A 27300-nucleotide genomic window follows, 5' to 3' on the forward strand; every position below is an offset into this window, starting at 1 on the left:
GAAACCGGAGCACCCGGAGAAAACCCACGCACACACGGGGAGGACGTGCAGATTCCGCACAGACAGTGACCCAAGCCGGAATCGAACCTGGGACCCTGGAGCTGTGAAGCAATTGTGCTATCCACAAGGCTACCGTGCTGTCCCTTATCTATGGGCTCCTGTTTCAAACTGGAACCTTTGAGGCTTTGTCTGTCAAGTAACTGAACCACCATTGGCTAATATAGAAGCAGCAATGCCTTAAACCTTCCCTTCTATTGAACTTGAACACAAAATAATTTCTGGGCCATTTCTCACTACAAATTATACTTCTATTGGCATTAGTTTGTGTCTAGTAATAGGGTGGTACAGGGCGGGGGAGAGGGCCTAGGTAGGGTGCTCTTTCAGAGGGTCGGTGCAGACTTGTTTGGCCGAATGGCCTTCTTCTGCACTGTAGGAATTCTATCATTCTATGTTTGTGTACAATTCTAGGCACTATAGTTTAGGAAGGATGTAATGGTTTCAGAGAGGGTGCAGAAAAATTTAAAAGAGTGTTTCAATTTGTGAAGGATTTCAACTATGAGGATAGATTGGCAAAATGCGGGATCCTCTCATAGAATCTACAGTGCAGAAGGAGGCCATTCAGCCCATCGGGTCCACACCGGCCCCTGGAAAGAGAACCCCACCCAAGCCCATAGCTCCATCCCCTCCCCGAAACCCCACCTAACCTTTTGGAAACTAAGGAGGCAATTTAGCATGGCCAATCCACCTAACTGGCACATCTTTGGACTGTGGGAGAAAACCGGAGGATCCGGAGGAAACCCACGTAGACACGGGGAGAAAGTGCAAACTCCACACAGACAGTCATCTGAGGCTGGAATTGAACCTGGGACCCTGGAGCTGTTAGGCAGCAGTGCTAACCACTGTCCCACCATGCCGCTTCTCCTTAGAGAAGAGAAGATTGAGAGGAGACATGATGGAGGTGTTTAAAATCAGAAGGAGTCCAGGCAGAGTCGATGGAGGGAAAATGTTTCCAATTTGGAACGGTCAAGAACCAGAGGACGCTGTAATTGACAAAAGAACCCAAGGTGACAAGCGTGTGTATGACCTCAAAAGCACTACCTGAAAGGTGGGGGAGGCAGATTCAATCGTGGTTTTCAAAACGGATCTGGATGAGCATCTGAAAGGAAAAGGAATTGCAGGGCTACAGGGAAAGGGAGGGGAGTGGGACCTTGTGGTGTTATGCATCACTGTAAATACACAAGGGGTTAATGTAAATATACTACGACTAAGTAAACACTAGAGGGAGCACATGCAGACATACAGCTAATCAACACATAGAATAGGACATGACCAATGGGCAGTCAAGACACCCAGAGGTGACACTACCACAAGGGAGCAACCCATATAAAAGGACAGGGCACACATGCTCTGTCTCTTTCCACAGGCGACACTTAGAGAGAAGGACAGGGGCAGATCAGAAGCATCACACCCACCACGTGGCTTAGAGCAGACTGGTTAGTTAGACTGAGTTACTATAGCAAGATTAGCAGGCGAGTCGAACTCAAGTAGGAGAATTGTTAACTGTTCAATAAATGTGTTAAACCTATCTCCAAGTCTGAACCTTCCTTTGTCAGAGCATTCATCAAGGAAGCAGCTTATGCTACATGAAGAAGCAAAACACAACAGGACTAACCAAATTGTTCTTACACAGAGCCAGCAAGGGCTCAAAGGGCTTGAGTGACTTCCCTTCTTTCCCATAACCATTCTATGATTCTATGAGACTGGTATTTGATTATTTTTTTCTTTGTAACAGAGAGGGTCAAATTTGTATTTTGCTTTCAGCACTGATGGCCATAAGGCTTGATGCCAGTACAAGTAATTACTTATATAAATCTATTTTAAGCGTATTCTTTGTGACTGGAACCTTGCTATATATCACATTTAAGGGACATATTCAATGCAACAAGATGCAATTTTAAACCTTTAATTAAATGAAATGTATTCTGTTATTGCGGTGAAAGTGGGAGAAAAAGGAAATTGAAGCCTGATGTTGCATTTAAGAGAAATGTTTTTACTTCATTTCAGTTCTGTTATTGTCAGTCACAAGTGGGAGTAGATACACTTGGAAGTCACCCTAAGGCCTGTTATGTAGCTCTTGATTCGCTGTGGCATTTTTTATTCTCTATTCATACTCCCAGCACATAAAATCAACCTGGTTCCTTGAACCTTACCCCAGAAATGCCGCTCTGGGCTATTTTAACAGAACTTTCTAGGTCAGTTGGAACAATGCTGCTTAATGCTGATTCATATGTTTGCTTTTTACTACAGTACTAGCATAATCATTATTGCACAGTCAGCTAAGCAGATCATAATGTTTAAACAGCACATCGGGACCATATTTCAGCTTAAATCCATTTTCTGACTGCTTTAATAGTTTACCTTGGCCATTTGTTTTGTCAGCCTCAGCAAATTACTTTTAATTTTTAAGTTCACAATGTGCTTCAACGTCAGGAGGGGTTGGGAGGGAACTACTTACCATTGTTTGTGTGCCACATACAAGGAAAAGAGGCCTGATTATCACATGTGGAGAACATTGTCCATTGCTCAGGTTGATAGCTTACATCTACTTTGTGTTCAGTTCAGGTCATTGTAGGGATACCCAAGTAATTCATTAAGGAGATCATGCTATTTGGGAGTTGGAGTATAGCCAAATGCATGAATGGAATGACCAGGAACATCCCTGCCCCCGTGTACACAAAGGTGTGCAGAGACGTACACTGATATTGTTACTAATTCTTTTGGTTCTGCTCACAGGATACCCAGTCCCCTAAGTGTGTACGTGGCTGTCATCACTCTTCAGAGTTACTCAGAGGTTTGTATTGTCAGTTTGATTTGTTTTATTTCCCATCTTCCTCTGACAGCAAGCACCTCACCTGTCAGGAAAGCTGAGATTAGATATGTTGGCACTTTTGATACAGATTTTATTTCCTATTAAATGATGCACAAAAAGTCTCAATTTCTTCTGAGAGTCTGTGTTCCTTTGGTGCTTTTGTTAGTTGTGGAATGGAGCACCATTAAGACGAGGACCTTTACTCCTGTCATAGGTTCCATGGGCGGGATTCTCCTACCCCCCATCGGATCTCGATGGGCGGAGCGGCCGCCCGTTTTCGGCCAGTCCCACCGGCGTGGATTAGGCATGGTCCATACCGGCGGGACCTAGCTTGGAGGGCAGCTAGCGGAGCCCTCGGGGGAGGTGCCGGGGGATCTGGCCCCGGGGGGGCCCCCACAGTGGCCTGGCCCACGATCGGGGCCCACCGATCTGCAGGCGGTCCTGTGCCGTGGGGGCACTGTTTCCCTCCGCGCCGGCCTGTGTAAGGATCACCCATTGCCGGCGGGGAGAAGAAACCCCTGCACGCGTGCAGGAAACACACCAGCGATTCTGCGCAGGCACCAGAACACGCTGATGTCCCTGTGCATGCGCCAACCCGCGCCGGCCAGCGGAGGCCCTTCGGCGCCAGTTGGCGCAGCGTCAACCCCTCCAGCGCCGGCCTAGCCCCCGGAAGTGCGGAAGATTCCGCAGCTTCCAGGAGGCCCGACGCCGGTGTGGTTCACGCCGCTCTTTGGCACCGGTACGGGCCGCCCTGCCGATTCTGGGACAATCCCGGCCCATGTTCTTGCATTGATCAGTAAATACCGACCTGATATAAGGGTCCCAATAACCCTGAAGTATCCCTTAAAATTCTGCAAAACATTCATGCACACCATTCGCAAATGCAACAGCTAGTTCAAGATGGAGATGCAACATTATCAGGCACCACTCGCACAGTGTGGTGAGGGCCCTGAACCATGCAAAACAAGCCCCAAAATGATGCAGAGAAAGATGGCTTAACTAAATAAACTATTCCATGTTTTTTTAATTAAGAATCAAAAAAATTATACAACAGAAGCATTTCAAAATGGCGCGATCCTCCACTCCTGCGCCAGTTGGGCGAATCGCCTGGGCCGCCAAAATATCCGGGGACGCCGGTCCGACGCCCTCCCGCGATTCTCCCAAGCGGCGGGAACGGTCCGGTCGAGATTCGCGGGCCGCAGGCCGGAGAATCGCCGAAAATGGCGATTCTCCGGCACCCCCGCTATTCTGAGGCCCGGATGGGCCGAACGGCCAGGCCAAAATGGCGGGTTCCCCCCGGCGCCGTCCACACCTGGTCGCTGCAGTCGTGGGCGGTGCGTCAACGCTGGGGGGGGGCGGCCTGTGGGGGTGGAGGGGGGATCCTGCACCGGGCTTTACCTGGAATGTGGGGTGGCCTGCGATCGGTGCCCATCGATCGTCGGGTCATCCTCCCTGAAGGAGGACATCCTTCCTTCCGCGGCACCGCAAGATACGTCCCCCATCTTCTTGCGGGGCGGACTTAGAGAGGACGGCAACCATGCAGGTGCGGGTTGGCACCGGCCAACCCGCGCATGCGCGGATGACGCCCGTTATGCGGCGCCGGCCGCGTCATCTATGCGGCGCCGCTTTTACGCGGGCGACAAGGCCTGGCGCGTATAGATGACGCGGCCCCGATCCTGGCCCATTGTCAGGGCCTGAATCGGTCGGGACCGGGGCCGTTCCGCACCGTCGTGAACCTCGACGGCGTTCACAACGGCGCGGCCACATCGGCGTGGGGGTGGAGAATCCCGCCTTTGCCAGAACATCGATATTGTAAAACATTGCTTAATGCAATGTAGACTGCTTTTAATTGATGGCAGAAAGATTTGAAGATCATGTGATCTGTTTGTAACCTGGTAGTTTGTACACTTCATGTCCAAACTGACCGGTTAAATCACAAAAACGTTACTGGAAGTGTGTGTGTGTGTGTGTGTGTGTGTGAACAAAGAACATTACAGCACAAAAACAGTCCCCTTGGCCATCAAGCCTGCACTGATCCAGATGTCTTATTTAGCCCTACTACTTATTGCCCAAACAATCTGTATCCCTCCATTCCCCGCCCGTTCATGTGTCTGTCAAGATACATCTTAAACGTTGCTATCATGCCTGCCTCCACCACCTCCACTGGCAACGCATTCCAGGCACCCACCACCCTCTGCGTGAAAAACTTTCCCTGTGTGTGTGTGTGTGTATTACTTCTAATACTGTTAGTTTTCCTTGATGGCTGAATTTCTGTACTTGAAAGTTTATCTACTTGTTGTACAGAACTCAGACCGTCAGAGTTTATTAAACAGGCAGCTGTGTGGAATACCAAACATGTTCTACAGATTTTTCATTACAGTATCCATTAAAATACCAGCGTGGTGGAACAGCCTCCAACTTGGCTTCATTTGAGAGAATCAAGTTGATCTGACACTCAATTCCAAAACTGATGCCTTTTGCATGATAATATGTGAAAAATTCCATTTTATAATTCCGAATGTTCGTCAAAGGAATACATAGTTTTAGAGAACAAAACACTAGTCTTCCAGAACTACTGTCAGTTGTTAAGGTCAACTTTCAGAACGTAAATTTTGTCTCAAATGTGCAAAATGACAGACAGGGATAACTTAGCCGACCACACTGGCTTCTTGTGGGAGAGCTTTTAACTCGCATTAGATAAAAGCAACCTATGTTACCAAGCTATTGAAATTTGTACGTTCAATTTTAGCTGCCTCGCCCAAATGCATCCATCAGAATGTGAGAAAAGTCCCAACGACTCCCTTTCTATATTGTCAAGCAGCAGAGGAGGAGGGAGGAAAATGTGCAACGTAGCAGAATCGGAATCTTAATCTCAAAATATCTGAGTCAGAAATGTGATACTCTCCCAAAACAAAACAGATGCTCCTTCTGATCATACCATTTTGAATTGCGATTCAGGAGACCAACAAGAAACATTTAACAGAATGGACACTTGATCAGAAAAATTATATTAAGCACAGATTGCAAAGTCTTACATCTCTTTGCACTTATAGGGAAAAACCTCTTGCATAATGTTTAACATTTCAGCAGAACCTGATGCTAGATTACTAGAGAATTAGTTGTAATTTGTGCCATGAAGGTGGTATACTTCCAGCCGGTTGGTCTCAGGGTCTTGATCTGGCCCTTTGTCAAAGACATGCCATACTTTTTGTACAGATGTGAGCTGAGAGAGGAACTTGCTCCACTGCCAAAAATGTTTTTTACCACAGTTTCCTCTCAAATAGATGGATGTCTGCCTCCCAGCCCTCCAGACTAAAAACAAGGCTATGCAATGAGGCGTCTTGCACAATCTGATCCATGAACAGCACGTCGGTGTCCACTGTGTTGCAATTTCTTCAGACTTTGTTCTTACCACAGAGTTTACTATTTATGTAACTGTATTTGTTTTAAACTTCCCTGCTCATTTCTACATCACTCAAAGGGCTGAATTTAATGACTGTGACGTTTATAGAACTTTGATAGAACCTACAGTGCAGAAGAAGACCATTCGGCCCATCGAGTCTGCAGCGACCCTTCGAAAGAACACCCTACCTCCACCCTATCCCAGTAACCTTATCTAACCTTTTTGGACACTAATGGCAATTTAGCACGGCCAGTCCACCTAATCTGAACATCCTTGGACTGTGGGAGGAAACCCACGCAGACACAGGGAGAACGTGAAGACACCGCACAGACTTTGATCCAAGCCAGGAATCGAACCTGGGACCCTGGAGCTGTGAAGCAACTGTGCTAACCACTGTGCTACCATGTTGTCTCTGTCCATTGGCCGCAGAGCAGGTGGCAACCCTGTCGTGACCATTCCTGGGACCCTGATAGTCTAAGAGCGGAGGCAGGTTGAGGCCATGAGGTGGTTATTAATTAGCCACTTAAAAGCCTTAATTGGGCCCTGCTGCCTCACGGCGCCGAGGTCCCAGGTTCGATCCCGGCTCTGGGTCACTGTCCGTGGGGAGTTTACACATTCTCCCCGTGTGTGCGTAGGTTTCGCCCCCACAACCCAAACGATGTGCAGGGTAGGTGGGTTGGCCTTGCTAAATTGCCCCGTAATTGGAAAAAAAGAATTGGGTACTCTAAATTTTTTTTTTTTAAGTCTTAATTGGCCTTGAGTGGGAAGGTTGACCGAGAGCATCCTCATCCCTGGCTTAATCAGGCAAGTAGGGAAGCCGACAGGCACTCACCCTATACTCTCCTACTCAAATAAACTTCCTTTCTGTCTCCCAGTCCTCTCAAGTGGTTGTGTGTGTGGGGGGTGGGCTTAAATTCCACCCAATGTGAGCAAAAGGGTGGCACTTGAAGCCATGGAAATATTTGCCCTGTCCACAGAGTTGATTTTGACTCTACCCGTACTATGCAAGCTGGGCACGAGAGGTTAGGAAGGGTGTCAAGTCCTTGGCGATGGTGTGGAGAAGATTTGCTAGAATGTAACCAGGGATGAGAAAGTTCACTTGTATAGGAAAATCAGAAAAGCTGAGATTGTTCTCCTCAGAGCAGAGATGGTTAGGCGAGATTTAATAATCATGAAAGGAATAAAGAAAAACTGTTTCCAGTAGCAGAGTTTTGATTATCAGCGGATGCATATTTGAGGTTACTGGCAAAAGATTTAGAGGTAAGGTGGATTTCTTGTTTACACAGCGGGTTAATATGACCTGGAATGTGTTGCCTGAATGGGTGGTGGGAGAAGATTCTGCAAATAACGTTTGAAAGGTCATTGACAAATACGTGAAAGAGGAAACATTGTAGGGCTTTAGGGGAAGAGAAAGGGAATGTGGGTAATTGGATAGGTTTGAAAGAGCCAGGACAGACAAACTGGGCTGAAAGGCCTCCACCTGTGTTACATAATTATTTTGTCCTATAGGAAGGGCAATTAAAGACAAAAAGGTTAGTTATTTGCTGGAACTTGTGCCTGTCCCACAACCTGTGATTTTATTGTTTTTTTATAAATTTAGAGCACGCAATTATTTGTTTCCAACTAAGAGCCACTCCACCGACCCTGCATAGCGTTTTGTGTTGTGAGATCCACGCAGACAAGGGGAGAATGTGCAAACTCCACACGGACAGTGACCCGGGGCCGGGATCGAACCCGGGTCCACAGCGACAGCCTGTGCAGGATGTCGTGGGTTTCCCTGTGGTGTGGGGCAGATTCAATGACAAATCCGACTGACAGAAACGGAACCAGAAAATCCCACTAGCGGCCAACGGCAGGCTGCCTCCCGGCACCGAGAAACACACTGCGGGAAGGCCAGGGGATCTTGCCCATTGCATTTTGTCCACTATGTGAAAACAGATTGTCGTCATTGGGGAGGATGAGTGGCTCTCCATCCTCACAAGATAGGTTGCATCCTTCTTAAGCTCTTTCCTGCCAACTCGGATCTTCCAAACGCCCTTCCCCCACCCCCCCACTTGGAATACTGTGAACAGCTTTTGTCGCCTTATCTAAGGAATGATATACTGGCACTTGAGTTAGTCCAGACAAGGTTCACTAGGTTGCTCCCAGCTATGGGGGGATTTTGTTATGAAGTAGAGGTTGAGTAGGGTGGGCCTGCACTCATTGGAGTCTAAAAAAATGTGAGGCGACCTTATTGAGACATAGATGATTCTCAGGAGGTTGATAGGGTTGATGCTGAGAAGTTGTTTCCCCTTGTGGGAGAATCGAGGATCAGAGGGCATAATCTCAGAGCAAGGGGTCGCCCATTTAAGACCGAGATGAGGAGGAATTTCTTCTCTACAGAGGGCTGTGGAGGCTGGGTTATCAGGTATATTGGTAGACAGATTTTTAATGAGTGAGGGATTCAAGGGTTAATGGATGTGAGGTGGGAAAGTGGAATTGAGGATTATCATATCAGACCAGTCGTGATCTTATTGTATGGTGGAGCAGACTCAATGAGGCGAATGACCTACATCCGCTTCTGCATCTTAGATTTTAACATTCAAAGATCGTGGATTGGGGTCGGGTCAGAGGTTATAAGTTTTTAAATCTGAAACCCCCTCTAACCTATCCATTTCAGGTTTAATACTGATGTGGAGATGCCAGCGTTGGACTGAGGTGGGCACAGTAAGAAGTCAAACAACACCAGGTTAAAGTCCATCAGGTTTGTTTGGAGTCACTAGCTTTCGGAGCGCAGCTCCTTCATCAGGTGAATGGTTTAATACTGATGCAGGGCAAAAGGGTCGAGCAGTCAACCAACTCCCAGTAGGTTGGTTGCCAATTTAAATAATTTAATGGAGTGGCAACCTCTGATTTAAACCACTTTGCAGGTTTGACAGTGGTTGGCCAGGCTTCCCTAGTCTCAGGAAACCCAGTGGCTGAAGGGAGGCAAGAACAGCTTTGAATGCCTTGACAGCACTGTTTGTGGTCCATAAGGAGCAGGGGTTCCCACCTGTACCCCGCTCCCCCTACAACCCCTGCATCAGATTCACCCACAGAAAGATCTCAGGATCGGCCCTTGCATGGGATCAGGCAGCCCTTACTAGGATTGGGGATTGCGACCTCCTGGAGGCCTGATTCCCTCAGCGAGGTCCCCACAGCATGTGGGGAAACAGGCACTTCCGAGTTTCCACTGCGCTGACTCCAGTCTGCCGAGCTAACCCGGCCCTGTCAACATCCAGCCCGTTGGGGCTACATCAAAAACTGAATGGGTTTCAGGATTTTTGGCACGAACTACATCCTTTTGTGTGTGTCCTGGGGATAATATTTGAGAACATGTTCCAGTTTTTATATTGGATTCCAGCAAAGATTTATGAATCTGAAAAATTAAAACTGAAGAGATCTATCTGTTATGAGCCAGAATACAAAGCCATTAAATTGACTGGGTATAAATCTGAAGAAATGTGCTGAGAGTAGAATTCTTGTTTCTTTTGGAAATAGATTGCTACCGTGTTGTGGTCACAGGATGAACTTTGTTTTTACTGCAGTCTTTTCATTTCTCAGCCATGGCAAATGAAATGTTTTCTCACTCTTGCATTCGGTCTTTCTTGTTCTGATACATCAGAGGTATACTGCACAAAGTGGTTGTTTATTACTGATAGACCACCAAATTTACTGTATGAAATGATAGCAATGGCATTGATTTGGTGATAAAATTGGAGAACCTCACAGGATTCAAAGCAACTCTGTGTCACCAGATTAATAAGCGGAGGATTTTTTGTAAACCAGCAAAATGTACCAGCATCCTTCAATAGGAATTCCGCTGAAATAATATGAATAGAGAGAGAGAGAGAGAGAGATCTGAAAATGGAAGTGTGGGGCCTTGTATCTTTACAGTGTAAGAGAAGGAACTGAAGAGGTCAAACGGCCATGGAGGTATTAAACACATAATTATATCAGGCATCAGAACTAACTAAAGTAAGACCTCTTCTATTTGTGTAAGATATAACCTGTTAACATTTGCAATTCCAACAAGAATTTTGCTGGCAGGAGGTTTCCAGCATAGATAGTATTTAACCTTTTTCACCTTGAAGCAGACAATTTCCTTTATACAGTACAAAATAATAAGTCATTCCTCAATTTGAGGTGCATCTCATAATGGTGTCAGTATATATTGGAGAAATGTGACACTGAGGTTCAAAGCCCTGGAAGTGCTGACACGTTCAACATATTTATATTGAGGTGTTTCATAAAGTAAAAAGCCATTTTCATTACCCAGGAAGTGCCCGCCCGCAAAAGGTACAGCACCTGACTCTTAGAAAGTTGATTTTCTTTTTATTTAACGGGGTCATTTAAGTCGAATTGATTGTCTCATGATGTACTGTAAAAGAGAATTAAACGTGAACCACATAAGTCTTGATTTTATGTCTGAATAAAGGGTGCTTACGGAATGGGTGGTACCAGATTTCCTTACACTCTTCGCAAACTTACAATTCTCTGATGATAAGGTCAGCATTCTATTTTGGTGAAACATGATAAATAGATGAAGAAGCTCTACCATAGAATCATAGAATTTACAGTGCAGAAGGAGGCCATTTGAGTCTGCACTGGCTCTTGGAAAGAGCATCCCACTCAAGCCCACACCCCCACCCTATCCCCATAACCCAGTAACCCCACCCAACACTAAGGGCAATTTTGAACACTAAGGGCAATTTAGAATGGCCAATCCACCTAACCTGCACATCTTTGGACTGTGGGAGGAAACCGGAGCACCCGGAGGAAACCCACGCACACACGGGGAGAAAATGCAGATTCCGCACAGACAGTGACCCAAGCCGGGAATTGAACCTGGGACCCTGGAGCTGTGAAGCAATTGTGCTAACTACTATGCTACCATGCTGCCCTAATCAGTTGAGAAGATCATAGCAAGGGCATTTTGCTCAGCAAAAAGAAAATGAAACGCAATGCACCTGCGTTATAAGATGCACATAATTAAAACTGCCACGACAGATAGACTGGGAAAAGCTACAGTACAGCCACATAAATCACAGGATAAATAGTAAATATCAATCAAACACCACTGTAGAAAAAACACCTCTGTATGCGTACTCAATAACTAGCAAAGAATATATTCCCCATATATTGTCATACTAGCCTGGGGTATACTGCCGCACACAAAGAGAAATACACACCCAAAGCTTGAGTCAATGTGGGAGAAAGTTAAGAATCCCTGCTAGAAGCTGGCATTAGTGAGCAGTCAAAGAGGTGTTCACTGATCAGGAACAGTCAGTATAAATTTGTAAGTGGTTGGGAACGCTCAACTTATTTAATAGCATTTCTTTTCAGGAAACCACAGGGTGTATAGATAACAGGCATGTGGTGGCTCTTGCTGGGAGTTTCTAAAGACATTAGATAAGATGCTATTTAAGATACTTGCTGTGAGAATTCAGGCACAGGCTATTAAAGGTAAAGTAATCATACAGAGAGCGAAATGGAAAGGGGAATGAAGCCAAGAGGAGAGCAAATTGAAATTGATGTATTTTGTTTCCATTTGGTGGGATGGCAGTACTCAGTTGTTTTGTATGTATTACGATGTTCAAAGTGGAATAGAAATGCAGGTATTGTTTGTTGTGCTGGTACAAGCACAATCAGGGATACTTGTTGAGATCCACTTTAACTTTATTTTTGACATCAATTGACATCAATGATTTAGGAACATACACAAGAAGAATGATATTAAAGTTTGTCATTCCACGTAACTATGGATAACTATGCAGAGGAACGAAGGAGGTTTCAGTAAGACATGGGTCTTACAGTATGCAGTCGCTCAAAGTTTTTCAAAGACTCCACAGTCAGAGGTAGCCAGAAAATATTGGCCGGAATTTTCCGGCCGCTGGGATTCTCTTTTCCTGCTGGCAGCACACCCCACCCGTGGGTATCCTGGCAGCACAAGGTGGCTTCAATAGGAAATCCCATTGACAAGCGGCGGGAAGACAGAATCCCGCCGCAGGCGAACGGTGCTCTGCCGAGAAACATGCGGCTGGGGGACCGGAGAATCTTGTCCATTTTCTCCGATGGCAAAGTTGAGAACCTTAAAATTAGAGGGAGTCTGTTTAAGGGCAACATCAGGAAACAGATCAGACGCATTGTGGAAACCTGAAACTCTCTTTTCCAGACAGACTGCTCATGCCAAGTCAAATAAAAATGTCAAAACTGAGATTGATTTTTTTAATGGGCAATAGTGTTAAGGGTGATGGAATCAAGGCGAGGAGATCAAGTTAAGAGAAAGATAACCAGGAGTTTGTAATAGAAGCCAAAGATGGCAGCTTTAATCTTTCCAATGTTAATCTGGGAGCTTTCTACCTTTTGAAATGAAGATAAATTCTAATCTGGAACCTTTGTTAAATAGGGTCTTTGATGGCTTAGCTGCTAATTAAGAAAAATAATGCAAGCAGGTTGCAATTTCTATCATGTACGTAGCTGCTTCAGTTAAGTGTTCCACAGCGAACTTGGCAGGACACAAAATATAAGGCTGCAGTCCTGCTCCTAATCCAGTGACTCCTCACTGAAATGTATGTAGATATTGGTGAAGATGCTATCAGACCCAACTGTGATACCCATCACCTGAATGATCCAAATTGTAACTAACTCTCTTCCATAGGTTCACATATTAAGCATGGCAACTTGCACAAGTTGTAGGAAGCAGCCAGTGTTCACAAACCTGTACCCGGCATGGGGAAATGCCACATGGTGTAAGTTCTTACTCCATTCCATCATTCTTAGTTAGGGCACAAAGGGATAGACTTTGATTTTATTCCGTAAAGAGTTCCACAAAGGCTAGAGAATGACCACAAAGAGGCTAGTGAAAATTAAAAACAAGCCTCTCTGCCTAAAGCTTATAAATGAAATTGTTTGGCTTGATAAGTTGCAATATAAAATGCCGTCACAACTTGTAGAAAGGGAAACTTTTCTTTTTGATTGTAAAGCACTCTAAGACAGCTTCATGACTGATGCAAGTTGCTGCCATGCATCCCTCTATAGATGTAAGTGTTTGTTGACTTTCAAGTTCATTATTTGGTGCTTGAAATGATAAAGAAACTGTCGATGATGAATCAATGTAACTTACATTTCATTCATTCTCCAGATATGGACATTGCTAATATGATGAGCTATTAGTGCCCAACCCTAACTGCCCTTGAGGACAGTACGAAGTCTTACAACACCAGGTTAAAGTCCAACAGGTTTGTTTCGATGTCACTAGCTTTCAGAGCGCTGCTCCTTCCTCAGGTGAATGAAGAGGTATGTTCCAGAAACACATATATAGACAAATTCAAAGATGCCAAACAATGCTAGGAATGCGACCATTAGCAGGTGATTAAATCTTTACAGATCCAGAGATGGGGTAACCCCAGGTTAAAGAGGTGTGAATTGTATCAAGCCAGGACAGTTGGTAGGATTTTGTAGGCCAGATGGTGGGTGTGATGAACTGTTACTGCCTTATCATCATGTAAGGTGATGTCCCCTTTAAGACCAGGCTTGGAACCCTGGGGACTCCGCCTCTGGCTCCGCCCATCTGGGAGCCATACATAAAGGCCTGCCTCATGGTCTGCATAGCAGTCAGCTCTCGTCCAAATCTGTAGCATAGTTATTAGCCTAATAAAGCCTTCTTTACAGTTTAATCTCTAAGCATCATTATTGAGGGTACCTCAGTGGGGGATGAATGTAATGCGACATGAATCCCAGGTCCCGGTTAAGGCCGCACTCATGTGTGCGGAACTTGGCTATAAGTTTCTGCTCGGCGATTATATGTCGCATTACATTCATCCCCCACCATCTGGCCTGCAAAATCCTACCAACTGTCCTGGCTTGATACAATTCACACCTCTTTAACCTGGGGTTACCCCATCTCTGGATCTGTAAAGATTTAATCACCTGCTAATGGTCGCATTCCTAGCATTGTTTGGCATCTTTGAATTTGTCTATATATGTGTTTCTGGAACAGACCTCTTCATTCACCTGAGGAAGGAGCAGCGCTCCGAAAGCTAGTGACATCGAAACAAACCTGTTGGACTTTAACCTGGTGTTGTAAGACTTTGTACTGTGCTCATCCCAGTCCAACGCCGGCATCTCCACATCATGCCCTTGAGGAGGCGGGGGTGGGTCTTCTTCTTGAACCACAGTGAGGTACCCTCAATAATGATGCTTAGAGATTAAACTGTAAAGAAGGCTTTATTAGGCTAATATCTATGCTACAGATTTGGACGAGAGCTGACTGCTATACAGACCATGAGGCAGGCCTTTATGTATGGCTCCCAGATGGGCGGAGCCAGAGGCGGAGTCCCCAGGGTTCCAAGCCTGGTCTTAAAGGGGACATCACCTTACATGATGATAAGGCAGTAACAGTTCATCACATTCACCTCCTGTTTAAAAAGGAGTCCGGCGGGGGTGAAGTGCCATCATACGTCCATCCGTCTCGGCGGCCGGATGGTCCTCCTCGATCTCCTCAGTTCGGGCGGTGGTGCGGCGGGCACGGACATCCCGGTTGAGGGCACATCCGGGAGCACAGCGGTCGGAGCTTCGGTCCGGGTCGGGGCAGAGGAACTAGGCAGGGCTGGGGGTAGTGGAGCCGGGGCAAAGGAACTAGGCAGGGCCGGGGGTAGCGGAGCCGGCGCCGGCGGGGTGTGTAAAGGGGGGGCGCAAGGGCATGGTAGGAGCTCACCAACGGGTGGTAGGGCCGGAAAGGGGTGTGTTGTAGGGGGCGACGGGTCCTGCAGGGGAGCGGCGCGGGAAGGGGCGTCTGTGATGGAGAATCCAGCGGGCGCCAGATCCCGGAGGGAAACCGTATCTTGCCTGCCGTCGGAGTACTCCACGTAGGCGTAACTGGGGTTGGCGTGGAGCAGTCGGACCTTTTCAACTAGGGGGTCCGTTTTATGGCTCCTCGCGTGCCTCCGGAGAAAAACAGGTCCCGGAGCCGTCAGCCAAGGTGGAAGCGAGACCCCGGAGGTAGACTTCCTGGGGAAGCGAAACAATCGCTCATGAGGGGTCTCATTTGTGGCTGTGCAGAGGAGTGACCTAATGGAGTGTAGGGCATCGGGTAGGACCTCCTGCCAGCGGGTGGTTGGGAGATTTCTCGACCGCAGGGCCAGAAGGACAGCCTTCCACACGGTCGCGTTCTCCCTCTCCACCTGCCCGTTTCCCCGTGGGTTATAGCTGGTCGTTCTGCTCAAGGCGATGCCTTTGCTGAGCAGATACTGACGCAGTTCATCGCTCATGAACGATGTACCCCGGTCGCTGTGGATATAAGCAGGGAAACCGAACAGGGTGAAGATGCTGTGCAGTGCCTTAATCACCGTGGCTGAGGTCATGTCGGTGCAGGGAATGGCGAATGGGAAATGGGAGAACTCATCGATCACGGTGAGGAAATAGGCATAACGGTTGGTGGACGGGAGGGGCCCCTTGAAGTCCACGCTCAGTCGCTCAAAGGGGCCCGAGGCCTTCACGAGCCGAACCTTGTCTGGCCGATAGAAGTGCGGTTTGCACTCTGCACAGACCTGGCAGGCCCTGACCATGGCCTTGACCTCCTTGGTTGAGTAAGGTAGGTTGCGGGACTTGATGAAATGGACGAGCCGGGTAACCCCCGGGTGGCAGAGGTCATTGTGGATGGCTTGCAGGCGGTCCTCCTGCGCATTGGCGCATGTGCCGCGGGACAGGGCATCTGGGGGCTCGTTGAGCTCCCCTGGACGATACTTGATATCGGACGAGTAGGTGGAGAGTTCGATCCTCCACCTCAAAATTTTATCGTTCTTTATTTTGCCCCGTTGCGTGTTATCGAACATATAGGCGACCGACCGTTGGTCGGTGACGAGGGTAAACCTCCTACCGGCGAGGTAGTGTCTCCAGCGCCGCACAGCCTCCACAATGGCTTGTGCCTCCTTTTCGACTGCGGAGTGTCGAATCTCAGAGGCAGTGAGGATTCGGGAGAAGAACGCTACTGGTCTGCCTCCTTGATTGAGGGTAGCAGCCAGGCGATATCTGATGCATCGCTCTCTACCTAGAAAGGGATGGTTTCGTCCACCGCGTGCATGGCGGCCTTGATGATGTCGGCCTTGATGCGGTTGAAGGCCAATTGGGCCTCAGCCGAGAGGGGAAAAGTGGTGGTCTTTAGGAGTGGGCGGGCTTTGTCCGCATACTTGGGGACCCACTGGGCGTAATAGGAGAAAAGCCCCAAGCACCGTTTGAGGGCCTTGAGGCTGCGAGGGAGTTCCTTAAGGGGGCGCATGCGGTCGAGGTCGGGACCTAGGACCCCGTCTTCCACGACATAGCCGAGGATGGCCAGCCGGGTGGTGTGGAAAACGCATTTGCCCTCGTTATAGGTCAGGTTAAGGGCTCGGGCGGTCTGGAGGAACTTTTTGAGGTTAGCGTCATGGTCCTGCTGATCATGGCCGCAGATGGTGACATTGTCCAAGTACGGGTATGTAGCCCGCAAACCGTACTGGTCCATCATTTGGTCCATCGCCCTTTGAAAGACGGAGACCCCATTTGTGACACCAAAGGGGACCCTGAGGAAGTGGAAGAGCCGGCCGGCTGCTTCGAAGGCAGTATAGGGGCGGTCTTTTGGTCGGATGGGGAGCTGGTGGTAGGCAGATTTGAGGTCGACCGTGGAAAAGACTCGGTATTGGGCGATCCGATTTACCATTTCCGCGATGCAAGGAAGGGGGTACGCATCAAGCTGCGTGAATCGGTTTATGGTCTGGCTATAATCCACGACCATCCGTTTCTTCTCCCCGGACCGGACTACCACCACTTGCGCTCTCCAAGGGCAGTTGTTAGCCTCGCTGACCCCCTCTCCCAGAAAACGCTGGACCTCTGACTTGATAAAAGCCATATCTTGGGCACTGTAGCGCCGGCTCCTGGTGGCGACGGGCTTACAGTCAGGAGTGAGGTTAGCGAATAGCCAGGGGGGTGCAAATTTCAGTGTCGCAAGGCAGCACACCGTGAGGGTCCGCCGAACTTCAGTGTCAGGCTTCGGTGGCTGCACTGGAAATCCAGTCCGAGCAGCAGGGGGTCACAGAGGTGAGGGTGGATATAAAATTTGAAACGGGTGTATTTGGCACCCTGGATCGAGAGATCCGCAATACAGTACCCCGTGATTTGTACCGAGTGGGACCCAGATGCGAGGGCTTTGGTTTGGGATGTGGGATGGGTGCGTAGGGAGCAGCGCATTACCGTTTCAGGGTGGATAAAGCTCTCCGTGCTCCCGGAGTCGAAGAGGCATGCAGTGTCGTGCCCGTTGACCTGGACCTGCATCATGGAGTCCTGCAGGTGTTTTGGCCGAGTTTGATCGAGGGTGACCGCACCCAGTCGCGGGTAGTCGGAGTCGTAAAATGGCCGCTGCCGTTGGTCGCACGTGTCGGGTCGAGAAGATGGCCGCTCCCATGATTCGCACGAGGCTGATGACGCGTCAGAAGAGGACGTGTCGGGTCGGTGCGCAGCAGCATTGCGAGGCCTTTGTTCTTTGTTTTTCTGGCCCCTGGGTCTGGCCAGGCAGACCTTCGCAAAGTGCCCTTTCTTCCCGCAGTCGCTGCAGATCGCGGAGCGGGCTGGGCAGTGTGGGCGTGGGTGCTGGCCCTGCCCGCAGAAGTAGCAAGGTGTGCCCCCATGGTGAGCGGGTCGCCGCATGGCGCAGGCCTGTAATACGGGCGAGTCTGAGAAAGTCCGGGGGGGGCTGGCAGAGTCCGCGGGGTACGTACCCAAGTTGTGTCGGGCCACCTCCAGCGAGGAGGCGAGCGTGAGCGTCTCCTGGAGGTCTTTTGCCCCGTTTTCGAGCAGTCGCTGCCGGATGTAGGTTGAGCGGATGCCGGACACGAAAGAATCTCTGATGTGCAGGTTCATATGGACTTCCCCTGTCACATCCTGATGGTCACAATCCCTGGCCAGCGCGGAGAGTTTCTCAACAAACTCGTCGAGCGATTCCCCCGAGCGCTGCCGGCAGGTAGAGAGCAGATGCCGGGCGTGCACCTCATTGACGGGTTTGACAAACCGCTTGCGGAGCAACTCGATCGCTTCCTCATAAATCGTCGCCTTTTCGAGCGTGGCGGAGATTCTGTGACTCACCCGGGCGTGGAGTAGACGCAGCTTGCGTGGCCCCAGGATGGGAGTCTCTGAGGAGTCCAGGTAGGCCTCGAAGCACCGCAGCCAGTATTTAAAAATTTCCTTTGCCTCCGGCGTTCGTGCTTCCAGATTGAGCTTCTCTGGTTTTAGGCCTGCGTCCATCCTGAATCTAGTTTAGCCTAATAAATTGAGGTACCCTCAATAATGATGCTTAGAGATTAAACTGTAAAGAAGGCTTTATTAGGCTAATAACTATGCTACAGATTTGGACGAGAGCTGACTGTTATACAGACCATGAGGCAGGCCTTTATGTATGGCTCCCAGATGGGCAGAGCCAGAGACGGAGTCCCCAGGGTTCCAAGCCTGGTCTTAAAGGGGACATCACCTTACATGATGAGAAGGCAGCAACAGTTCATCACACACAGCAGTCTCCATATTGAAGGTGCTTCCAATTAGGTGGGCAGTTCCAGGATTTTGACCGAGGGACGATGAAGAAAGTGTGATATGTGTTTTACGTCAGGATGTGTGTGTATGGAAGGGAAACCTGGAGGTTATGTTGCTCCTATGCACCTGCTGGTCTTATCCTTCGAGATCAGTTTACCAATTTTTTTTTAACCCCATTTTACTGCTTCAGACGTCATGGTGCCCCAGGCCTGTTTTAGATCATGAGCTGGTGGGGATGAGGAGTTTAGCTCCTCAGCGGGGAACGAGGAAGTGGATCGGCATGGTAGGAATTTTTCAACGACAGGGTTTTCTTTCTTTAAAAGCAAAGAACGAGCAACTACCTTTTCACAGGCTATTTTTGGCAGCAGCATTCTGACCTCAAAGGTCTGTCTGTCATACTCATCATTAGATAAATGTGAGGATTTAAAGGGGCTTCTCAGCTGTTGGCATTCAGTCCGAGCTCTACACCAGCCATCGGTGCCTCAGGCTCGCCACCCCAAAATCTTGTCTCGTGACTCCCAGTGGGGACCGTGTCCCACAGTTTGGAACGCCTTTGTTCTTGATGCTGGAGATTGAGGAGTTGGGAGGAACTACTTATAACGTTGCTATTTTCCATTCTTCTACCATTTTTATCTAAGTAACTGGCTTATCTCCCCTGAGAATTCAGTGTTTGCAATTGATTGACCCAGTTGCTACCTCTTTCTACTGTTGCAATGCAAGAAATATAACGTGCTTACCTGTCACATTGGGAGTGCACTGCTCCTGTGTCATTACATCCACAGAAAGTGCACTGTCCATTAATGGTGCTGTTGGAATACCCTTCCGCACAGTCACTGCATTGTAGACCAACGTATCCAGGTAGACAATCACATTGCCCTGACGATGTGTTGCACAGAGATTCATTGGTGCTTCCAACAACACTGCAGTTACATTTATACTCTGTAATGGGAGGAAAAAGATAAGAATTTGTCAAATGTGCTATCTGTTGAATAACATCATGAAATTAAAGAATCACCTGGAGCAAACTGCTGTAAAATAAATCATTATATGGAAAGAGGAAATGTCCTGAATATGCGCAGGTTGTTACAGTTACTAAGTAACTAGCCACCTTTGCCAGTTACCTGTGTATCCTGTCTATTATTCCTGCTGCTGTGGAGTGAGTTAGGCCAGACTATTAGGGGCTGCACGGTAGCACAGTGTTTGGCACTGTTCCTTCACAGCACCAGGGACCTGGGTTCGATTCCCGGCTTGGGTCACTGTCTGTGCGGAGTCTGCACGTTCTCCCCCGTGTCTGCATGTGTTTCCTCCGGGCGCTCCGGTTTGCTCCCACAGTCCAAAGGTGTGCAGTTAGGCGGATTGGCCATGCTAAATTGCACTTAGCGTTCAAAAAGATTAGGTGGGGTTACTGGGTTACGGGGATAGGGTGGAGGTATGGACTTAAGTAGGGTGCTCTTTCCAAGGGCCAGTGCAGACCCGATGGGCCGAATGGCCTCCTTCTGCACTGTAAATTCTATGATTTCATTCTATGATTCTATATGGAGCTCCTTCATATGAACTACAAAATTCTATAATGAGCTTTTCTGTGCAAGGACCTCGATCTCAGGAGTGGAGTGTGGAGAGAAACACTGACAGATTGACTATAACAACCTGCCAGAATAAAACTCCTGTCACTTGATCAGGAAACATTTAGCAAATAGTGAGGTTTGGATTAGACTGGCTTTTTGGTGACTACATGATTATTTATTCCAGCGGAAAATTAGGAATAAATTTCAATTTTCTGTTGAATGTTCTTAACTTCTCCATATTTTCAAGGAGAAGGGTAAATCATTTCACCAAAAAAAGGCAGACCAGCCAATGTTAATAGAGAATGAAATGCTGAGACATGGACAATTGTTAATTGGACTGAGAGAAGGCTGTGGTTATAAGAAGGTTATTTAACTTCTTCAAGTCATAATGGCAAACTAGAGGACATATTAGCCTAAAATTAATAAGCTTCAAGCTGAAAGAAAAACTCATTATAGAATGCTATAATCAAATACTATTACAGCACTGCGGTTCCTGTTAAATTAGGATTACAATCAAACCTAAAATGAAACGGGCTAACACTGAATAAAGTAGTTTAGAATTAAGACTCACAGTCTATAATTTTGATCAATTTCTTTTCAGGAGTTTGGTCATTTTCAAAGTTTAACTTGTGACTTTCACTTCTATTGGGTGTTAAGGGATCACAATAGCATGATCTCCACATTTGTCTGTTAGAAGGATTTTCTGTGATGAACTGAGAGAGAGCGTATTCTCACTCCATACTATGTGTGCCAGTAATCAGGTACGGGAGACAATTCTGTGGCTCTTTTACATTCCTTCTTTCTCAATCCACAATCAAACATTTCATCCACCATCACAATGGTACCTTTTGGACCATTCTATTTGGGTTACCATATAGATCATAGAATTTACAGTGCAGAAGGAGACCATTCAGCCCATCGGGTCTGCACCAGCCCTTGGAAAGAACACACTAATTATTAAGCCCACACCTCCCTATCCCCGTAACCCAGAAACACTACCTAATCTTTTGGCCACTAAGGGACAATTTAGCATGGCCAATCCCCCGAACCTGCACAACTTTGGACAGTGGGAGGAAACCAGAGAAACCGGAGGAAACCCACGTAGACATGGGGAGAAAGTGCTCCGCACAGACAGTCACCCGAGGCCGGAATTGAACCTGGGATCCTGGAGCTGTGAGGCAGCAGTGTTAGCCACTGTGCCGCCACATTTGTTTGCACTTGGCCTGGCCAGCTGAAAATGGGCTGTTAGACATTTCCAAAATGTAAACAATTGCCTTGGTTTTGAAATAAAGGAATTTTACCCTCTTATTACCGTAGCCTCACAATGTGAAAGACAAGGGGCGAAATTCTCCGGAAACGGCGCAATGTCTGCCGACTGGCGCCCAAAACGGCGCAAATCAGATGGGCATCGCGCCGCCCCAAAGGTGCAGAAGGCTCCACATCTTTGGGGGCCGAGCCCCAACCTTGAGGGGCTAGGTCGGCGCCGGACGAATTTCCACCCCGCCAGCTGGCGGAAAAGGCCTTTGGTGCCCCGCCAGCTGGCGCGGAAATGACAGCTCCGGGCGGCGCATGCGCGGGAGCGTCAGCGGCCGCTGACAGCTTCCCACGCATGCGCAGTGGAGGGAGTCTCTTCTGCCTCCGCCATGGTGGAGACCGTGGCGGAGGCGGAAGGGAAAGAGTGCCCCCACGGCACAGGCCCGCCCGCGGATCGGTGGGCCCCGATCGCGGGCCAGGCCACCGTGGGGACACCCCCCAGGACCAGATTGTCACGCGCTCCCCCCCAGGACCCCAGAGCCCGCCCGCGCCACCTTGTCCCGCCGGTAAGGTAGGTGGTTTAATTTACGCCGGTGGAACAGGCATTTTAGCGGCGGGACTTCGGCCCATCCGGGCCGGAGAATCGCGCGGGGGGGCCCGCCAACTGGCGCGATTCCCGCCCCCGCCAAATCTCCGGTGCCGGAGACTTCGGTAACTGGCGGGGGCGGGATTCACGCCAGCCCCCGGCGATTCTCCGACCCGGCGGGGGGTCGGAGAATCTCGCCCATGGTTATTGTGATGTTGGTGAACTTTTAGCAGCAACAAAGCAACTCTTAGAACCCAGGCTAGGATGCTTTGGTGTTGTCTCCTTGTCCAGTTTTGTAAATACAAAAGGCTTGACCCCTTCTTCCTTCAGTATGTCAGATACGAAGAGTACTCAACATTACAAAATATTGGACTTATAATCCACTTGTAAATAAGGCCAGTATCACTGATTAGAAGGCAACTATTCTCAAATCCAAACCATTTTGTGCTGCAGTTTAAATATTAAATCAAGCTTATTGCTATTATAAATTACTTTTATGTAGCTATCAGTGTTTACAATACAGAAATGAAAGAATGCTTCCTGTAAGTAATTGCATGTTCAAAATTGCGCTGATGTATTTTTCTGAGGATCCTAAACCTGACAATCATAGAATCCCTACAGTGCAGAAGGAGGCCACTCGGCCCATCGGGTCTGCGCCAACCCACTGACAGAGCGCCCTACCTCGGCCCAATCCCCCACTCCACCCCTGTAACCCCACCTAGGGGCAATTTAGCGTGGCCAATCCACCTAACCTGCACATCTTTGGACTGTGGGAGGAAACTGGAGCACCCGGAGGAAACCCACTCAGATACGGGAAGAATGTGCAGACTCCGCGCAGACAGTCACCCGAGGTGGGAATGTAACCCGGGTCCCTGGCACTGTGAGGTAGTAGTGCTAACCTCTGTGCCACTGTGCCGCCCCAATCAACAGAAGATTTCTGAGGGATATCATTGAATTCATATTACATCCTACAATTTTATGAATCAGATGAGCACAAGAGTTGTTGGCAACATTAAAGTCCTAGAGATCAAAGAGGCAACAGTGATGGTCTGGACTCGGGCATACGGGCCATATTTCAGAGCTTGACGATGACGTGTAACACAAAAATGCTACCAACTATGAGGCTAATGGACTGGTGAGATGGTCAGACACAAGGCTGGAATTAATTGCCGGAAAGTATGAAGTGGTGCACGTTGGTCAGAACGAAGAGCAGAGGTAATGTAAACTAAACGGTGCAATTTTAAAGGAGGTGCAGGAACCGAGAGACAGGAACAAAGGGTCGTGCACACAATGCACATCAAGCTGGGAAGGATGATCAAAAAGCATTACTCGGCTTCATTAACAGGGGCATGGAGTCGAAGTAAGAAGTTAAACTTTTCATTTAATTTAATTGAAGAATGTTAAACCTTTAGAAAACTTTGCTCGAGTTTATAAAATATTAATTTGGCCTCAGCTGGAGTACTGTGTCCAATTCTGGACACTGGGGAGGATGACGATGCTTAGGGGTGGGTATAATGAGGCTATACAAGAACAGTACCAGGAATGAGGGACTTTAGTTATCTGGAGAAGCCGGGGCTGTTCGAAGCATTCCAAATCCTGAACAGTTTTGATAAAGTAAGGAGAAATTATTTCCCTTTGCCAGTAGAATCTGTATCCAGAAGACACAAATCCAAGGAACCAGAGACACCATAAAGGCAGCACTTCTTCCAGCCATAAATTTGTTATACCGACAATGCACTGCCTGGAAGAATGGCAGAAACAGATTCATAGTAAATTACAAAAGGGAAATGAATCAATATTTGAAGGGAATATATTTACACAACTATGGAGAAAAAGCATGGGAGTGGCACAAATTAATAATAATAATGATCTTTATTAGTGTCACAAGTAGGCTTACATTAACACTGCAATGAAGTTACTGTGAAAATCCCCCAGTTGCCACACTCCGGCACCTGTTCGGGAACACAGAGGGAGAATTCAGAATGTCTAATTCACCTAACAAGCACGTCTTTCGGGACTTGTGGGAGGAAACCGGAGCACCCGGAGGAAACCGGAGCACCCGGAGGAAACCCACGCAGACACGGGGAGAACTTCCAGACTCTGCACAGACAGTGACCCAAGCTGGGAATCGAACCTGGATCCCTGGCTGTGAAGCAACAGTGCGAACCACTGTGCTACCTTGCCTGCCGCCCTTATACAGCTATTTGAAAGAGATACGCTGAGCCAAATGACCTCCTTCTGCACCATCCATTCTATAATTTAAGAACTGGTCATGTGATGAGATAACAGTTAGAGTTTAACAACTTACAAGATAACAATGACAAAACACAAAAGTCCATTGGCAAAGAAGGAAAGCAGCAATTCACAGAAATTCCAATTAAGCCTGCGCTAGAAAAAAATACTCCTTGTGTAAAATCTTTGCACAACCAAACACCTGGGGTGGGATTCTCCAATCCTGCGGCAGAGTGTCCACGCCGTTGTAAACGCCGTCGCGTTTTACGATGACGTGAACAGGCTGCTCCCACGTCGAATTCGCGGTTTCCGCCGCTCCAGCTGCCGATCCCGGCGCGAACTGTGCGCCGCGGGATCCGCGCATGCGCAGTGGCGATGCGGCCAACGCGCGCATGCGCAGAGGCCTCCTTCAACACACCGGCCCCGACGCAACATTGCGCAGGACTACAGGGGCCGGCGCATAGGAAAGGAGGCCCCCAGCCAGAGAGGCCGGCCTGCCGATGGGTGGGCCCCGATCGCGGGCCAGGCCACATCGGAGGCCCCCTCCCCGGGGTCAGATCCCCCCTCCCGCCTCACCAGACCCCCCATCCCGCCTCACAGGCCGCCACCCGACCCTTCAACGCCGAGGTCCTGCCGGCTCAGAGCAGGTTAGAACGGCGCCAGCAGAACTCGTTTTTTTTCTTATGGCCGCTCGGCCCATCCGGGCTGGAGAATTGGTGGGCCGACCGCCAAGAGCGGCCTGCGACCGGTGCCGCGCCAAGAAGGCCGGGGCCAATGGCGCCGATTCTCCGCAACGTGCCGGCGTCGGGGAGCTGTGGTTCGGTTGTGGGGCTTCTCCGGCCCGGCCCAGGTCTGGGAGAATCCGCCCGTTTTTTTATGTCTGCATCAAAAATAATGCAGTGTTCCTTCAATAGCAGTGATTTCCCATCAGCTAACATTGATTCATAGACATATTAAACAACTCCAGTTTTGATTCGACTGTTGTTGTGAATCGAGTTGGAGGCCTTGGGCGGGATTCTCCAGTCCCACGGTAGAGTGTCCTCGCTGTCGTAAACGGGTTTTATGATGGCGTGAACGGGCCGCTCCCACGTCTAATTCTGGTCCCTACAGGGGGCCAGCACGGCGCTGGAGCGGTTCGCGTCGCTGCAGCTGCAGATCCCGGCGCGAACTGTGTGCCGCGGGATCCGCGCATGCGCATTTGCACCGCCGCCAACGAGGGCATGCGCAGCGGCGCCAGCGCCAACATGCGCATGCGCAGTGGCCTCCTTCAACGCGCCGGCGCCAACACGTGCATGCGCTGTGGCCTCCTTCAACGCGCCGGCCCCGACGCAACATGGCGCAGGGCTACAGGGGCCGGCGCGTAGTAAAGGAGGCCCCCAGCCAGAGAGGCCGGCCCGCAGATCAGTTGGGTCCCGATCGCGGGCCAGGCCACATCGGAGGGCCGGCGGGACTCGACTCTTTTCCTACAGCCGCTTGGCCCATCTGGGCCGGAGAATTGACGGGTAGGCAGAGCGGCTCGGGACCGGCGCCGCGCCAACCACGGCGGTGCCAATGGCGCTGATTCTCCGCACTGTGGAGAATCGTGAGCCGGCGTCGGGGCGGCGTGGCCCGTTCGCGGGGATTCTCCGGCCCGGCGCAGGGATGGGAGAATCCCGCCCCTTATATTTGAACTGTTAGAAACTGGGAAGTGCTGACTGTTGTCAAAGGGAGAAATAAAATCATTTATTCTGCAAAGAGTCCTTCAGCTTAAAGGTAAAGGATATAAGAAAGTATTCAGCATTCTCACTGAAAAGCAGTTGTGTCCTTAGTTGTGTCTTAACAAATTGGGATTTAAAGTAAAGTAAGCAAAAGTTACACAACTGTTTTTCCTCACTATATTGTTGCTTCCCCCATCACTCTACCCCGCCCCACTATCTGAATTTCTTACAATTCTCAGTGGCAGTTTATTTTCATAAAATATCAGTTTCTTTCTAAGTTGAGCTACCAAGAAATGTTACTCCAGCAAGGCCAGGTATAAAAAGCCTTTATAACTTTGGTGTGAATTGTTGCCACCACTTGAAGCCTGTAAACCTTTGCACAACTGAAGGTTTGTATCAAAAATAATATTGGTCCCCCCCCCCACCCCCCCTCCCCGGGCAGTGGGATCCTCCGTCCCAGCAGCCGGCCAATGGGGTTTCCCATTGTGGCCACCCCCACACCGTCGGGAAATCCGCGGGCGTGGGTGCGCTGCCAGCAAAGTGGAACATCCCGCCGACAGAGATTCCCGTCCATTGAACTGTTCCTTCCATTCTAATGGTTTCCCACTATTTGACTTGTGTTCAATTTCAAATTCTTACAGATATGAAATGGTTCCAGCTTTGATGAGGCTTTGGTAATGCCTGGCAGACTCTGAATCATATTGCTGGGATATAGGTTAGGAGCATTGGAACACAGGAGTAGGCCATTCAGCCCACCGAGCCTATTCCGTTATTTAATACGATCATGGCAATCGGACACTTCAATACCTTTTACACCCACTATCCCCAATAATCCTTTACGTTATTGTTCATCAGAAATCTATCAATCTCCGCTTTCAACATACCCAATGGCTGAGCTTCTACAACCCTCTGGGGTAGAGAATTCCAAAGATATTTAAAGGAATCTCTCCTCATCTTGGTCCTTAGTAGCATCCACCTTAATTTGAAATTGTGCCCCCCTGGTTCCAGACTCCTCAAACAAGCGGAGCCTGTATCTACCCTGCCTGGTTTTTAAAAGTATTTTGTAGGTGTCAATCAGATCACCTCTCATTGTTCGAAACTCAAGCGAATACAGGCCTAAA

General features: G+C 48.8%; 1 protein-coding gene across 2 annotated transcripts in view; it reads right to left on the minus strand.

The window, feature by feature from the left end:
- Window positions 1-27300, minus strand: part of LOC140399127 (multiple epidermal growth factor-like domains protein 9) — a 455879-nt gene that overhangs the window by 316751 nt on the left and 111828 nt on the right. For both annotated transcript variants that reach the window (XM_072488324.1, XM_072488323.1), the window contains exon 2: window positions 19583-19784. In XM_072488324.1, the coding sequence (XP_072344425.1) occupies window positions 19583-19784 (202 nt within the window). The remainder of the gene's footprint in view (window positions 1-19582; window positions 19785-27300) is intronic.

The sequence above is a fragment of the Scyliorhinus torazame genome, chromosome 22 (assembly GCF_047496885.1).
Source record: "Scyliorhinus torazame isolate Kashiwa2021f chromosome 22, sScyTor2.1, whole genome shotgun sequence".
Taxonomy (NCBI): Eukaryota; Metazoa; Chordata; class Chondrichthyes; order Carcharhiniformes; family Scyliorhinidae; genus Scyliorhinus; species Scyliorhinus torazame.